At 45.0% G+C, this 15000-nt stretch overlaps 4 protein-coding genes and 1 non-coding gene across 5 annotated transcripts in view; 2 read left to right on the top strand and 3 right to left on the bottom strand.

Moving 5' to 3' along the window:
• LOC134196127 (apoptosis-inducing factor 3-like) overlaps positions 1 to 1713 on the bottom strand; it is a 12028-nt gene extending 10315 nt beyond the window's left edge. The window contains exon 1 of the mRNA XM_062665204.1: positions 1534 to 1713. Coding sequence (XP_062521188.1) covers positions 1534 to 1700 — 167 coding nt within the window. The 5' untranslated portion in view covers positions 1701 to 1713. The remainder of the gene's footprint in view (positions 1 to 1533) is intronic.
• Positions 1714 to 2117: 404 nt separating this feature from the next.
• On the bottom strand, positions 2118 to 3880 carry LOC134195789 (uncharacterized). The gene is made up of 2 exons (XM_062664868.1): positions 2407 to 3880; positions 2118 to 2349 (listed from the first exon to the last, which is right to left on the bottom strand). The coding sequence occupies exons 1-2, from the start codon at positions 3829 to 3831 to the stop codon at positions 2320 to 2322; spliced, it is 1455 nt and encodes a 484-aa protein (XP_062520852.1). The 5' UTR covers positions 3832 to 3880; the 3' UTR covers positions 2118 to 2319.
• Positions 3881 to 4575: 695 nt separating this feature from the next.
• LOC134196121 (coatomer subunit alpha-like) overlaps positions 4576 to 15000 on the top strand; it is a 16396-nt gene continuing 5971 nt past the window's right edge. Inside the window, exons 1-18 of the mRNA XM_062665199.1 lie at positions 4576 to 4709; positions 4787 to 4900; positions 4990 to 5063; positions 5121 to 5201; positions 5266 to 5342; positions 5398 to 5507; positions 10531 to 10646; positions 10702 to 10801; positions 10900 to 10989; positions 11053 to 11098; positions 11873 to 11955; positions 12010 to 12160; positions 12215 to 12290; positions 12352 to 12427; positions 13389 to 13471; positions 14152 to 14291; positions 14568 to 14653; positions 14834 to 14972. Coding sequence (XP_062521183.1) covers positions 4670 to 4709; positions 4787 to 4900; positions 4990 to 5063; positions 5121 to 5201; positions 5266 to 5342; positions 5398 to 5507; positions 10531 to 10646; positions 10702 to 10801; positions 10900 to 10989; positions 11053 to 11098; positions 11873 to 11955; positions 12010 to 12160; positions 12215 to 12290; positions 12352 to 12427; positions 13389 to 13471; positions 14152 to 14291; positions 14568 to 14653; positions 14834 to 14972 — 1682 coding nt within the window. The 5' untranslated portion in view covers positions 4576 to 4669. The remainder of the gene's footprint in view (positions 4710 to 4786; positions 4901 to 4989; positions 5064 to 5120; positions 5202 to 5265; positions 5343 to 5397; positions 5508 to 10530; positions 10647 to 10701; positions 10802 to 10899; positions 10990 to 11052; positions 11099 to 11872; positions 11956 to 12009; positions 12161 to 12214; positions 12291 to 12351; positions 12428 to 13388; positions 13472 to 14151; positions 14292 to 14567; positions 14654 to 14833; positions 14973 to 15000) is intronic.
• On the bottom strand, positions 9034 to 10114 carry LOC134195786 (uncharacterized). The gene has a single exon (XM_062664864.1). The coding sequence runs from the start codon at positions 10055 to 10057 to the stop codon at positions 9221 to 9223; it is 837 nt and encodes a 278-aa protein (XP_062520848.1). The 5' UTR covers positions 10058 to 10114; the 3' UTR covers positions 9034 to 9220.
• LOC134196132 (small nucleolar RNA SNORD18) lies at positions 14689 to 14758 on the top strand. The gene has a single exon (XR_009972488.1). It is a non-coding gene; the product is annotated as a small nucleolar RNA SNORD18 (small nucleolar RNA).

Genomic DNA, 15000 nt, shown 5'->3' on the forward strand with positions numbered 1-15000 from the left:
GTATCCTGTCCATACGCAAGCTCTACGTATTTGCCAACCTCTCTGGGAAAGAGGACTTCCTCTCCAAGAGACTCTAGAGCGGAAGTCAACACTGTGTCTGATGGCACGCTGCCAGGTTTCTAATGTTCCTGAATCGTACTCGGGCTTCCCGATTCGTATTGTTCTCGTAGCCTAGCACAGAACTAGAGCAGCGCCTAGTGCAACCCTAGCCCAAGCTACCTAGACTACTGATCGAATCACATTGGACCTCACAGCTTCAGATAACATAAATCAAACTCAGGATCGAGCTCCCTCTGTGAATGAATCTCTTTCCATGCAGCAAAATGAATCTCTTCTCATGTAGCTGTACAGGAACAAAATATAAACAGTGAATGTATACAATCGGATATCACAGCTAGCATAACTTGGATGGAAGGATAGCTTCATAATTAACTAAGAGCATGAGAGTGTTGACGTTGGTGACACTTAGATGGCGTGGGGTGACACTAGATGAAGAAAGTAGGCGGTATGATCCCAGACCCTCTCTGGCGTTGTCGTGTTATGCGGGAACCGGGCACGACAGCGCGAGAGGGTCTGGTACGAGGCTAGCCCTACCAATGTGACAGGTAATCCCAGCAAGGTACATGTTAGTGTGCAGTCCATATGGTGACCAATGACTAGCCAGATTGATCTAGACTCACTGATAGCATCTCGGTCAGTGGGTAATGGCCATCAGGACAGCAACGAAAAGTCATCGTCAACGGACTGTTTGCCAAACGACAAGACTCCTCAACAACAGAAACAAGAATCTCATGCAAAACAATACTTTTTATTTTTTATTTTTTTCTTAAATAGGGTGGTTCAATACTGTAAACTAATAAATTTTCGTAAACTATTTAATTTCATAAATTTCGTTAATTAATTAATTACAAATAATTTACTAACTTAAATCGCTTACTAACTTTTGTGGACTTTACCAGTATGCGTGGGAGTGTCCCATCGAGTCAAAGAATGCGCAAGCGTCAACTACCGTATGCGCCCGTAATAACGCCCACACCGAAATAACGCCAATGCCCGTATATACGCCCATGTGCCCGACCCAAGTCTAATCCCAGGATACGCATGCGCAGAAAAAAAAATGGGCTCCGCAGAACGTCTCCGTCTGTGTGCGTTTGATGAGGTGGTGTCAGTGTTGAGTTGTCTATACGCCCAGGGCGTTACTACGGACGAATACGATATTTCAAACTTTGGCAGGGGTCTGGCTACGCGAGGCTATTGGCACAAGCAGATCGTCTATATACGGCTCTGGGCACTAGAAAAACCATGGAGGCTAGCAAATACTAAATATAGAACCCCACACTCGCCAAAAGTAGCAAAGCGTGTAACGGCGCCTTCGAGTTGCACGCACGTAGTAAACAAATATAGAAAACAGTAAAGTAGTGTTATGCGATATGCGGGGCGTGGCCGAATACGTCAATGCAAATGTTTGCGTCAATCCTCTAGAGGAGTGGTGTGTGTGGTAACTAGTTGAGACAGCAACATGATAAAACTCACTCGCCCTCTCGCAATTGGCTGCGTCGTGCGACCACAAACCGCGTGCGGGGAGACGCGACGTCTTGTTGTCGCTCCTCGTCACGCAACGGAACCGTTGTAGATGATAGCCCCGACTCCTGCTTCTCCGAATGCTGCTTCGTATCCGTCTCGGAGCACGTGTTACCCATGTCCACGATTCAGACCGCTTCTAGTGCGCATGCGTCTTGAAAGGCAGTATGCATAGAGTGTACACACAGTAGAACACTAGTAAACACAATTAGGTACTGTAGTACAGTAGACACTCTTAGGTCGTACAGTAACATTATTAGGTAGTACAGTAACACTATCAGTTGATGATTAGTCGCATTAGAATCCCGAGCTGACCAAACGGTAATATCCAGGCATGCAATTTTTACCTTTCCATTTATGCATACGCATATGGCTCATACTCCTTAGCATCCGCTTGCGTGCAAGCTGTACAGTGTGGTAACATGCATCCAGCACGTAGAATTGACACCAAATTAGGTAGACACGTGATATGTTGCATGTACTTTGCTAGTAGAAATCGATGTGTCAGTCTATAGTAGCAACAGGACTCGTTCGTATATAGTCGATATCGAGGTAGTATATTCTCATACAACGATTAGCTAGTCGAGATGCGAATTCGAAATTTAGTCACCGTCTACTGACTAGATGTACAATACACGTACTCTAGCTAGAGAGCCAATCTACAAGCTAAATATAACTCTCAGTCGAGCAACTAGGCAATTGCAACATGTTTCTCGCTCTAGTAAGTCAACCGTTCAATCAGACCGAGCAGGAGTTTGTTTGCAGAGTCTGTGATGGAAACAAGTGACTCTCAAACGTGTAGGACGAGAGACGACGATTTCGTACCTGATACTCGACAGCCAAATTGCAGGTAGCGTAGGACGGAGAAATCCGAGTAGTGTCCGAGATTACTTTTGATGTAGCCATGCGAGCGCGCTTTGTCTCAGGTCGATGAGATATAGTACCGTCGTGTTGACGTTTAGTACCAGACGGAAGCGCTGTCGAAGAAAAAGCGGAGGTATTTAGAATCTGCGCGGACAAGACCGACGTTTCTGCGCCGTTTGTAACTAACCCAGCCTCATGAGTCGACGTCTGTGCTAGATTAGTGTAAGGAGCTCCGTGGCTTGTGGATATCGCCTCATAATACGGAGAGACCTGTAGTTGGTGCACTTGATTGCCAGACGACTGTCTGGCAGGCGGCAGCAGAAAGGCATTACAAGACGGAAGAGCTGAAAAAGCGGAGGTATTTACAATCTGCGCGGACTTGACCGACGTGTCTGCGCCGTTTGTAACTAACCCAGCCTGATGAGTCGACGTCACAGCAGAGTAACGCGGTAGAGCTCGGTGGCTTGCAGATACCGTCTCATAAGACGGAGGTGCCTGTAGTTGGCCATATGCATAGTGCACTTGATTACCAGACGACTGTCTGACCAGCGGCAGCGAAAACGCATGGTTTCCAGACGAGAGATACAGAGACGCAGTGCCACACGTTGGCATGTAGGACCCCGAGTCTAGATCTCTGGCATCAGTACACGAGCTTTGTTCGTTGCCGGACGAAATAATCGACTCCAGATCGTTGTAGAGATCTTCAGGCGAGGCAGGAATGTCCGACAGATCCTCGTCGACGTCGAAGTCGATTGTGGCCAGGTTGAGATCTTCCTCATCCAACGGGACTTTCCCTTCTGCAGACAGAGTGAGACTGCCACCGAAAGTTGTAGTAGACACAGTCGGATGAACTCGGGCGCAGTCGATTCCCGTCAGACTGTTCGCAGTCGGAGTCTGCACGTTAACAGTCGACACAGCAACAGGCGATTTACAGCTGGACGAACCGGGATTGAGTGCAGCAGCAGCAGCATGCCTAGAATCAGAACCCGAAGTGGTCGGGGTCTCGGCCAATGACGGCGGTGGGTGACCGTCACGTTCCAAGCCTAGAAGACCCTCGAGATACGTGATATAGTCAATCGCTCGCTGCAGTATCTCCATCCGCGACAGTCGGTTTTCTTCCGACGGCTCCTGCGGAACGTGCCGCGCCAGATTGGTGAATCCGTCGTGTATGCGCTGCGCCCTGCGTCTCTCTCTCGCATTTGCAAGCTGGCGAGCCTTCGACAGACGCTGGAACTTTGCCTTCGGCTTGCGACGCTTCTTCGTCGTCTGCGTGACTTCGCATTCGCAGTCGCTGCCAGCATCTGGAGCATCAAGATCCTGTTGATCATGAACGACCGAACTCTCGTCGTCGAGCAAATCGTGTTCAGGGATACCGTGCTCGGACATGGTAGTGTGAGACTAAACGATCGGAGACGTTTCCAGGAGTGAGACGTGGTTGAAATGGACTACAGGCTTGGAAGTGAGCAATATATATCATGCGTCTGTGGTATACTTCTTGACGTCAAGCTATCGTCATAGACCTCTTGTCGAGCTGCGTCTTGACGTCGATTGACGTCGATGTTAATGAGTGGGCGTGACAAACGGGATGGTCGTCTAGCCCGAATGCGTCACGCCTGTCACAATTGTTTGACGATTGAATCCGGTAAGCTAAGAAACTTCGGAGGAAATACTCTGGGAATGTCTGAATTATTAATGTCGGTTGCTTGCAAGTATGCGATGTAGCTAGGTTTCTCACATCCGGGGGTTCGCACATGTGTTAGAATGCACTCTGAGTTTGCTTAGAAGATCTAGCGAAGAAAACAGAGGGATAGGAGTGAAAGGATGCGTAGGAGTGTACAGTAACGAACAAACATGTAGTAAACAACCTCAATTACTAGATGTTTTCAGTGGGTAACGCGCGTTAGCGCACAGTAGTAACCGCAACATCACGTTGTCGTGGTCAAGTGATACCATAATGCATGATGCAATCGCTGGTCGTACTGGCAGCTGACGTTTACACGTCTACGTGAGTATTCTTAGCTTCTCTATCGATTTTTGTCACTCGTGTCATCGCTTGTAGTTTTTTTTTGGAATGTGAGCGGTTTGCACGAGTCCAGATCTCGGAAACCACCTACGTAGTCTGTCGTGGGCGTGAGGGAAACACGTTTGGCGTCATCGACAAGCACGTGACCGACTCGATTCTGCGCAGTGCGCATCTCGACGTGGCATGTGATGAGAGGATGCAATGCTGACCAAATTTGAGACGAAATCGGCTCGAGTGAAGGGTAATAACAAATTAAATCGTCATATCCGACGATATCCTACCGCTCTAGGTCTACAAGGGCCTCCTTTCTACGTCTAGGTGTCGCATTCCATCCCAACAGACCGTGGGTTCTCTCCAGTCTCCACAACGGCGTCATCCAGCTATGGGACTACCGAATGTGCACGCTCATCGATCGCTACGACGAGCACGACGGTAAGCTAGTCAACAACCCGCACATGCGCACTCCGTCATTCAACTCTGTCTCCATGTGTGTGTGTGCGCGCGCCATATTTGCACATAAGGACCCGTACGCGGCGTCGATTTCCACTGTAATCAACCGATATTCGTTTCGGGAGGCGACGATTACAAAATAAAGGCAAGGAGGCGTTTGTTGGGGGAGATTGAGGATGATGAGTGAAATTGTGCTTTCTAGGTGTGGAACTATAAACAGAAGCGATGCTTGTTCACACTGTTGGGTCATCTGGACTACATCCGCACTTGCTTTTTTCATCACGTAGGTGGATTGTTATTGGAACGCCCACGCGCTGATTTTTCAGAGAACGTTTTGTGTTGCGTAGGAGTATCCGTGGATTTTGAGTTCCTCTGATGATCAGACCATACGCGTTTGGAATTGGCAGTCCCGCAATTGTCTGTGGTTAGACTCTTGCAGTGGTTTGTAAGTGAGATGTGTGAGTTGTGGTTGTCTGTAGTGTGATTACAGGACACAATCATTACGTCATGTGTGCACAGTTTCATCCCAGTGAGGATCTCATCGTCTCGGCATCTCTTGACCAAACCATCAGAGTCTGGGACATATCTGGTGAGCTATTTGGATTATTAGTGTAATGACAATTATCACTGATTAGGATATCAACAATCTTTTATTAGTACAGTAGTAGCATACTTTTGTAGGTCATCATGCATGAAGCATGCATCTGTTGATGCTTGTAAGGAACTTATACCCCATTCACATGAGCTCTTCTATCTCCTATCTCCTAACTGGGCCAGCCTGCGCTGAATGAAATCGTATGAAATCGTGTGAATGCAGGCCGAGCCCTGCTGGCGTGGTCAGAGCATGAAACCTTGTACCTCATTGAATTGTGGGGCGAGGACTGCACCCAGGTTTCAAATTGAAGGCTGTGCTAGAAACAGAGAAGTTTACATGTCAAATTAGCAGAACAAATGAAGGAAGCGGGATACTCAGGGGCTTGCAGTGTCTCTACAAACGACATAGCTAGCTTGCGTACCAAGGAACACGCCTGCTATCTCGGCTGGCTCGCTTTTCTCTACACGTTGTGTGAATGTGGTATTAGTGTAATTATGGGGCATCATGACTACCTTCAGTGTGCTGACTTTCATTCTGGTGAGGATCTCGTAGCTGTGGTACTGTAAATCCACTAATTTTTGTATGCATTCTATTGTCATATTGTTGTATGGCTCCTAAATGTACTAAATGCAAACTAAAATTTTTTGTGGATGACAAACTATTATTACAATGCCACTATATGGATGCTGATGATGTACAATACCACAACACAAGATCCAACTGAACAACACACTGGTTTTACAACAACAAATAACCAAAATGAAACTCTATACATACAGCATGTCCAGGGGTGCATTTGTTTATTCTATTCCAACTATTCTGGAATACGCAGTTGAAGTCATTCCAACCCATTCTTTTTCGAACACAACACAGTCCTGTTCATCCATTCCGGATTGCGGCGGGTTGTCTCCCGGAGCATCCGGGATCCGGGATAAGGTGTAGATTAGTGCAAGGTGGACGCTCAACGAACGACTAGTATTTCTTCTTCCACTACTGCTGCCGTCGTTGCTGTGGTCTAAAACTTGCTAGAGGCATTGAGTGACAGCGAAAGTAGTGAAGAAAGCAGTGGAGATGAATACAGTGTATACAATGCATGTATGGTTTGCAGTTTGATCAAAACAAACAGGGTATTCCTTTCATTCTCACACCAAACCGCAAACTAAACGGAGTAAACCAAACCGAGTAAACGTGGTCGACAGAGTGCAAGGTTCGAAAAATCAAGTCGCCATATGGCGACCACTTCTAGGTGGTTGGCGACTAAACGAGCAGTGTGGTCGCCAATTTGGCAACTAGAAATATTTGGTAGTTTTTAGTCTTTTGTGGCAGCAGCTCTATATTATTATCAGATGCGACCACCTGCTCAGCAGCTATGTTTTGCGTTCCAATGTTGCCACTTCCTAAGTCTACCATTTAGTGGCACACTGTTAAGTAGGCCGTCTACTTAGCGCACCTTAGCGCACCGCATCTTAGCACACCGCACCTTAGCGCACCGCACCTTAGCGCACTGCACCTTAGCGCACTGCACCTTAGCGCGTACATATCGCGTGACAATGTATCACCTACTATTTATGGACTTTTACTGCCTGTACTGATCTCATTGGCCTCTGCCATCAGCTCCAGACAAATCCAACTAAAGACCCGCAGGCACGGTCACTCCTATTTTTCCTATTTTTCACATGCTATACCAGCAAATCCAAGTCAACAGCTCTATCAGCGATGAGATGCCATTGTGCAGCAGCTTCTCCGGAATGAAACACGAAATCTGCAGTCAATCGTAGTTGAAGGCGACAGCAACTGCCTATTTAGATCCTTTTCTACACTGTTCAAAGGAACGAAGAATCTGACCAGCTTGAATTGAGACAAATAAAAACTATTACGTAGATCTTTGCAAAACAAACAGCTTTTTCCACAGCAAGCTGCCTGAGTGTCTTTCTATCAGAAGAACTACCAGGTACGTCCAGGAGCTTGTACGTCTCCTAGTGCTACTAGGAAAGTTTGTTCAGACAAAAGTTTCTACATGTCCAGTTCTGAAATCTAGATGTTGAATAATGCCACATGCTATTGAAGCGCTACAATAACAAAAGTTTATCACTTGTGCTTCGGAGATTAGCACAGCTAGCCATAAGACAGGTGGGGTTACATGCAGTAGCCGGATGTGCTGTTCTCAACAATAGTGGCACTGAGTCATAAGAGAAGAAACGCTCTTATCTACTCAAACAAAGAATGCTCATGTATTATTGGATGGATTGCCAGGATGTCGATGTGATGACAACCACATTTTTGTTTGGTTGCAGCTATATAATTAGTTGAAAGTTAGGATAAAATATGAATACTCATAGTATGTAATACATAGAAAGAATCCCAAGCACAATACTGTAGACTGATGTGTTTACTAGCCAATGTTCATCCAATGTTACCGTAAATTCCTAGTTAGGTCTTAATTTAATGTCAAACATGATAATCTGGGAAAGGGTCTCAACAGTGATATTAATGACTTGTGTACATCTGGAATCTCTGACCTAAAAAGTAGTGAAAGTTTGGCGACCCACTGTTCCTCTATGTGGCCAAACTGGCGACCAGACTCAAACACATTTTTCAAACCCTGAGATTGGTTTCATCCGAATGGTAAACCGGCCATTCCTGAATAGTTTTTGAATGATTATTCCCTTGTATTCTCATTCCCGAATGGTTGGAATAGAATAAACGAACGCGCCCCAGTTTACAACCTTATGGTGGTACTCAACTCAAACTGTTTCTGAAAGTACTCTGACAGACATCTAGCAATTGCATCAACAAAAGAGGAACCAAACGGTTGGTGTTCTTGCCGCATGCAGTGCCCGTTTGTCCTTTCGAATTAGTCCTAACTGCGCACCCCAACTTTACACACTACACTTCGGTTGACGACGAAGCTGCTGTCTTGCAAGGCATGCAAGTAATATAAGTCATCACTTTTTGTCCAATGCCGTCCAAGAAGAAGGCTGCGGTCTAGTTGCTGGGACCTTTTTTTCTGGTAAATTTTTAGTTGTACCATGTCTTCAGGGGTTGGTCTGATACTAGTAACTGTTTTTTTATACCCACTATGGGTTGATTAAACTGTTGACTTTTGTGATTATATGATTCATGATTCAAGGAGACCTAATGTAAACCTCATGGTAACTGGTGGTTACCTTTTCACAGTTTCCGCCTCTAAGCCACATGTAGGCTACTACTGTTGTGTAGTCTAACTTCCTTACCCACTAGGGGTGGTTTTGGTTGGTACTCAACTAAATGTGTGAAAATACTCTTGTGGGGTAATCATAATTATGGTGAAGGCTTTACACAGATGCCTTTTAGTTAGAGATTTTGTGAAGGCACTTGTTGTCATGACTTTGTACCACAAGTCTACCACTGTTAGTTTAAATAATTATTTAACTTCCACATGCATAGTGATACTACAGATTGACAGTTTTAACAAGTAAATGTGATTGCATGCAGGTGCACACTATCTAGTTAAAGGATGTGTGTGTGTGTGTGTGTCTGTCTGTCTGTCAATGGTAGTATAATTTCAAACATCGAAACTATTACAGGCTAGAGGAGCTAGTACAGCCACGTCTAAAGTAAAATATTTGAAAGTTTTGTTCTCTGCATAAACTACACTTGAAAAAACATATATGATATATGGACCGTATTGGTCCACGTTTCTTCTCTATTATTACAGATAACACTTCTTATTTGCCACTTCTCAGCACACCCTCTACCTTGCGATAGATAACTTTCGCATTGCATTTTTGCAACTGAACTGAAATGCGTTGTCTCCACTGCAGCAAAAACTCCGCCCTGTTCAGTCTTCCCAAGTCGTCTGTAGATCTGAGGGACAATTGTTGTAGATAACATTCTGATTCCTTGCCCCATCTTCCAAAATGCTCCAGGACTAAAGGGACAATGGTGAACGATTCTCCCCCAGGAAGGAGTTGTTTGTAATATTTGGTCAGCTTCTTCTCTTCTCTCTTTAGTGCTGCAGCTCCATCTGTGTGTGCTGCACTGCTGACGATTTCAGAGCTCCATGGGTGCGCCAGTGAGATGTCCAGGTCCACATTAGACCCAGAGCCACAGTCAAAAACAGAGATATCCGGGCGGTCATTTGAGTTTGAGTACCTGTTTCTAGGTTCCCGTCGGTGGTGTATATGGAGATCTCTCAAACAATCTGCCCACACTGCAGCTATGGACTCGTGGGACCAGACAGGCCCACCACCCCATTTACATGTCAAGAAATGATAGCCAGATCCATCAAGGGAGACACCGCAATCACATCTTTGGATATATCCTTTGAAGGGCATAGACAATCCCAACCTCATGCAGGCCGCCAAGCGAAAATCGCGGGATTCTAGTGCGAGCTTCTGCGAAGTTGGTATCGTATTTATCCATGCCCCTGCCCCTTTGCCTTGCAAAGACCGAAGTCTTGCTGCCTCTCTATCGCATGAGCTTATCATAATCATGTCAGTGATGGCAGTGCTGGCTAAATCCTGTGTCAGTTTTCTTTGTAGTTTACTTTTATTCCGTAGCATATCTTCCAGTTGTTTGTCAGAAGGCACTGCCTCACGAAGAGCTTGAGCTATAGAACCTCTCTGTCTGTCTGTCTGTCTGTCTGTCTGTCTGTCTGTCTGTCTGTCTGTATGTCATGATCATATATTTCTTAGATGCACATTTCTGCAATAAAACTAAAAGGCTACAACTAAAATGAAATGATTATAAATCACTAGTACAAGAAAGCTAATGTGGGAAGACCTGAGTGCTGAGAATCATGGGCTTCTCAGGTCCACCACATAGTCCAAACAGTTTGTCTGTCTGTCTGTCTGTCTGTCTGTCTGTCTGTCTTATGTGTCTATATGTCTGTCTATCTGGTGTGTGTGTGTGTGTGTGTGTGTGTGTGTGTGTGTGTGTGTGTGTGTGTGTGTGTGTGTGTGTTTAATTAATAGTCTATCATTTACCACCATCACAATTAGTGTCATCCTGTCAACGTTGCTATCGCTACTTCTAGGTCTTCGAAAGAAAACCGCTCAGCCAGGTCTTGGTGGACTAGAAGAGCAGATCAAGGGGTCAGCACAGACCGATCTTTTTGGATCTTCTGATGCTATTGTGAAGCATGTGTTGGAGGTAATTTTTTGTGGCTGAAATCGCGATTGTTATTGATACGGATGTAACATAATAGGGTCACGATCGTGGAGTCAACTGGGTGGCGTTTCATCCTACAATGCCACTAATCATATCAGGAGCAGACGACAGACAAGTAAAGCTCTGGAGAATGAACGGTGAGTAAAAACCTTGTGTGTGTGTGTGTGTGTGTGTGTGTGTGTGTGTGTGTGTGTGTGTGTGTGTTACTGTAATGATGTGTATTGTGCTCTTGTAGACACGAAAGCATGGGAAGTGGACACATGCAGAGGTCATTATAACAACGTATCATGCGCTCTGTTTCATCCTCGACACGATCTAATTCTTAGTTAGTTTCATGAGTGATTCTTGTTGGAGGATTGTAGTTTTACCCTCATTTGTGCACTAATAGGCAATTCAGAAGACAAGAGTATTCGAGTATGGGACATGTCTAAAAGGTAAGTTGTGTGTGTGTGTGTGTGTGTGTGTGTGTGTGTGTGTGTGCGTGCGCGCGAGCGTGCACGTGTGTGCATACATGTGTGTGTGCTTGCACGTGCACGTGTGTGTGTGCATGCGTGTGCGTGCATACATGTGTGTGTGTGTGTGTGTGTGTGTGTGTGTGTGTGTGTGTGTGTGTGTGTGTGTGGGCACACGCGTGTGTGTATAACCCTAAAAATGTCAAAACATCAGCTTAATCATCATGAAACTTTGCACCAGACCAAGTTCATCCCATTTAGACCAGCGGTCCAACCCAATCAGTTGTTGGCTGCATGGCGTTCATCAAGTCTTCTTTTCAGGGTGTTAGCATATAGGTACTATATGTGAAGGTCAGCTCTTTTCATAGAATCAGAAAGCTATCATAATCCAGGACATTGATTTGATCCTATGGCCGTACCACGTCTCAAAGAATTGAATTTTTGCCAGTTGTTCAATTCTGGTTGAGATTCAGGTGATTAAATAACTAATGTATGTTCTACTACACCGTGTTGCATACACAAACGTTTGAGCTCATCAAGTTGCTCGATATTCAGAGATTTCCATTCTTAGAGTCATAGTGAGGAGCGACCATTGTCACCAAGATTAGTTGGCAAGTTTTCTGAATTTACATGACCACACCCACTTAACGCACACTAAGTCATACACTTACATACCCAACACCTCTGGATATAATTTGGTCGCTGATGTTCGAATCGTGTAACTGGAAATGCACTCTGACAACTTCTCTGCCCTAGGACTAGCATTCAGACATTTCGGAGAGAGAACGATCGTTTCTGGGTACTCGTAGCTCATCCTACACTCAACCTGTTTGCTGCCGGTTTGTCTATTGTGCCTCATTTATTGTCACAATGCATAATAGTGTCGTGTCTAGGGCACGACACGGGGCTCGTCGTGTTCAAGTTAGAACGCGAGAGACCACCGTACGTCGTCCATCAGAACAAACTCTACTACGTGAAGGATCGCTACTTGAGACTGTACGAGATGGGAACGTCGAGAGACGTTGCTGTAATGCAGCTGAAGAGGCAAGCAGAGCGACGAGCATTTACCATTTACGATTTCATGTGAAATTATTTTAGAAACGGAGGGTCGTATCGACCTCCTGTCGCTACGATGTCTTACAATCCAGCCGAGAATGCCGTGCTGTTGACTACGGTTAGTGTTGTGTGATTGTCGTTGTTGTGTTGGTTGTTGGTGCAAGGTTTTTTTGATGTAGAATACTGGAAATGCTGATAGCAGCTCGTATGAATTATACAACATTCCCAAGGAATTTGATAGTGCAAATCCGGATGGTACGATGAAGTCTGAAGTGTTTGTGTTGTACGCTTGGTTCCGGCTGTCGGGGTCTGTTACGTGTTTGTTGAGTTGTATGCTTAATAGCATGCTTGCTTGCTTACATGTTTTCTTCTTGTTTGTGGGTTTTTTCTGCTTGGCTATGAGTGTGTGTTTGTGTCTCTTTTTTGTTTGTCTCTGATTTTGTCTCTGTGTGTGGTTGGTTGTCTGTCTGTCTGTCTGTCTGTCTGTGTCTCTGTCCGTCTGTCTGTCCATTTGTCTGTCTGTCTGTCTGTCCATTTGTCTGTCTGTCATTCTGTCTGTCTGTTTATCTTTCTGTCTGTTTGTCTGTGTGTCTGCTATCTGTTTGTTTGACTGTCTGTTCATCTGTTTGTTTGTCTGTTCATCTGTTTGTTGTGTTTAATTTTTCTAAAATCAGCAAGTGCTAAGATGACCATCTGTCTGTTTGTTTGTCTGTCTGTATGTGCGTTTGTCTGTCTGTGCATTTGTTGGTCTGTCTGCATTTGTCTGTCTGTCCATTTGTCTGTCTGTCAATGGATGGTAGTATATATTCTGTCTGTCTGGTTGTTTGTCCATCTGTCTGTTTGTCTGTTTTTCTGTCTGGCTGTCCGTCTGTTTGTCTGTCTGTCTGTCTGTCTCTCTGTTTGTCTGTCTGTCTCTCTGTCCGTCTGTCTGTCCATTTGTCTGTCTGTCTGTCCATTTGTCTGTTTGTCGGTATGTCCATTTGTCTGTCTGTCTGTTGTTTTGTCTGTTCGTTTATCTGTCTGTCTGTCTGTCTGTTTGTCTGTGTGTCTGCTATCTGTTTGTTTGACCGTCTGTTCATCTGTTTGTTGTGTCTAATTTTTCTCTTTGTCTGTCACACTTTTGTGATGCTTTATGTTTGTCGTTTTTGGTCACCAAGTATCGTCAGTCTACATACCTGTTTTGTTCTCACTTGTTCATCAAGTCTGGATCTTTTAGTTGTGGAATCAAAGAGATCAAACGGTATTGCTGCTGTGTGGGTGGCTCGTAACAGATTTACGGTGCTGGATCGGCAACAACAAGTGAGTGCATTTTGTAGCAGTAGACTAGCATCTCATGCTCTACTTCAGCCATTTCACATTCTAGTAATAAGTTATTAGCCTTAGGCTAGGTTTACAATATGATGCTGGCGACGCTCGAGGACGCTAGCGACGATGCTTAGGCAAGCGTCACATTGTAAACACTCGCACGTCGCGTCACGAGCGTCCTCAGCGTCGCCGACGCTAGAGTTGATTCAAGTTCAGCGTCCAAACCAGAAGTGCTCTAGTGTCTACCGGAAACACGTGCCTTTTTTCGACAAATCAGAGATCAAATCCGGGAGTAAATAACCGGAAGTAAACTATGGAAGAGAAGACTACCAAAGTCAGTGTATACGTGTAGGTATGGCTGCTTACGGCAGATCAAGTCACGGTGGCTTAGAGATGAAAGGCGCAAGAAAAACGCTTGGAAAACGTATCGAAAAAAAACCGAGCTCCCAGTAGCAGGCTGCCAAATAATGTGGAAGCGTCTCTGCGACAACTTGGTGAGGGAGAAACTCAGGAAATAAAAACCAAATCACAGACTTTGTATACGATTATGATGAGCATATTGTAAACCGAGCTTAAGAGTGTAAACTGGTCCATGAACAGCATGGGTGCGATCTTTGATGTGAAGTGTTGTCATGCATTGTCAGTCACCAATTTTGTCATGCTTTTTGTTGTAGTTGATTGTCAAGAATCTGAGGAACGAAGTGGCAAAGAAGGTCCAGGCACCGAATTGTGACATGATCTTTTATGCTGGGACTGGCAACTTGTTGCTTCGTGACAACGAGCATGTTACACTCTTTGATGTTCAACAACGAAGGTAAAGACAAAGTTATGGACAGACAGACAGTCAGTCAGACAGACAAACAAGTATGTGTGTGTTTGTGTGTGTGTGTGTGTGTGTGTGTGTGTGTGTGTGTGTGTGTGTACATGCGTGAGTGTGTTTGCATGTCTATCTGTGTGTGTGTGTGTGTGTGTGTGTGTGTGTGTGTGTGTGTGTGTGTGTGTGTGTGTGTGTGTGTGTGTGTGTGTGTGTGTGTGTCTAATTAGTGCATATCTTTACAATAACTGAATGAAGTGTGTTATTCTATTGCAGATCGTTAGGCAAAGTGAAGATGAGCAAATGCAAACACGTGGTGTGGTCGCCTGATATGTCTCACGTTGCTCTCATTGGCAAACATTGTGCGTCCACATTCACGTGATGACATACTTACTCGGTTGTATGATGACCATAGTACTTCATGGTCCGTGTTTCTGATTTTGTGATTGCATTGAAGTGCTGATAACATTTTCATTGTTTTATGATTTTGTGTCGGATGTTGATTGTGGGGCTTGTAGTGTGTGTTGTGTTGGGCTGTTTAGATGTGATTATTTGTAATCGGAAGCTGGAAGTGCTGGCTACTATTCACGAAAGCGTGCGATTGAAGAGTGCTGCGTGGGACGAAAGTGGAGTGTTGGTGTACAACACGAGCAATCACATCAAATATGCTCTCAACAATGGGTTGGTTGTTGGTGTTTGGCTATGAATG

The sequence above is a fragment of the Corticium candelabrum genome, chromosome 20 (genome assembly GCF_963422355.1).
Source record: "Corticium candelabrum chromosome 20, ooCorCand1.1, whole genome shotgun sequence".
In the NCBI taxonomy this organism is placed as follows: Eukaryota; Metazoa; Porifera; class Homoscleromorpha; order Homosclerophorida; family Plakinidae; genus Corticium; species Corticium candelabrum.

Coding starts and splice junctions, on each gene's coding strand:
- LOC134195789 (XM_062664868.1), bottom strand. CDS start 3,831: ATGTCCGAGCACGGTATCCCTGAACACGATTTGCTCGACGACGAGAGT. Junction 2,350..2,406: donor ATTTGGCTGTCGAGTATCAG/GTACGAAATCGT, acceptor TTTCCATCACAG/ACTCTGCAAACAAACTCCTG.
- LOC134195786 (XM_062664864.1), bottom strand. CDS start 10,057: ATGCTACGGAATAAAAGTAAACTACAAAGAAAACTGACACAGGATTTA.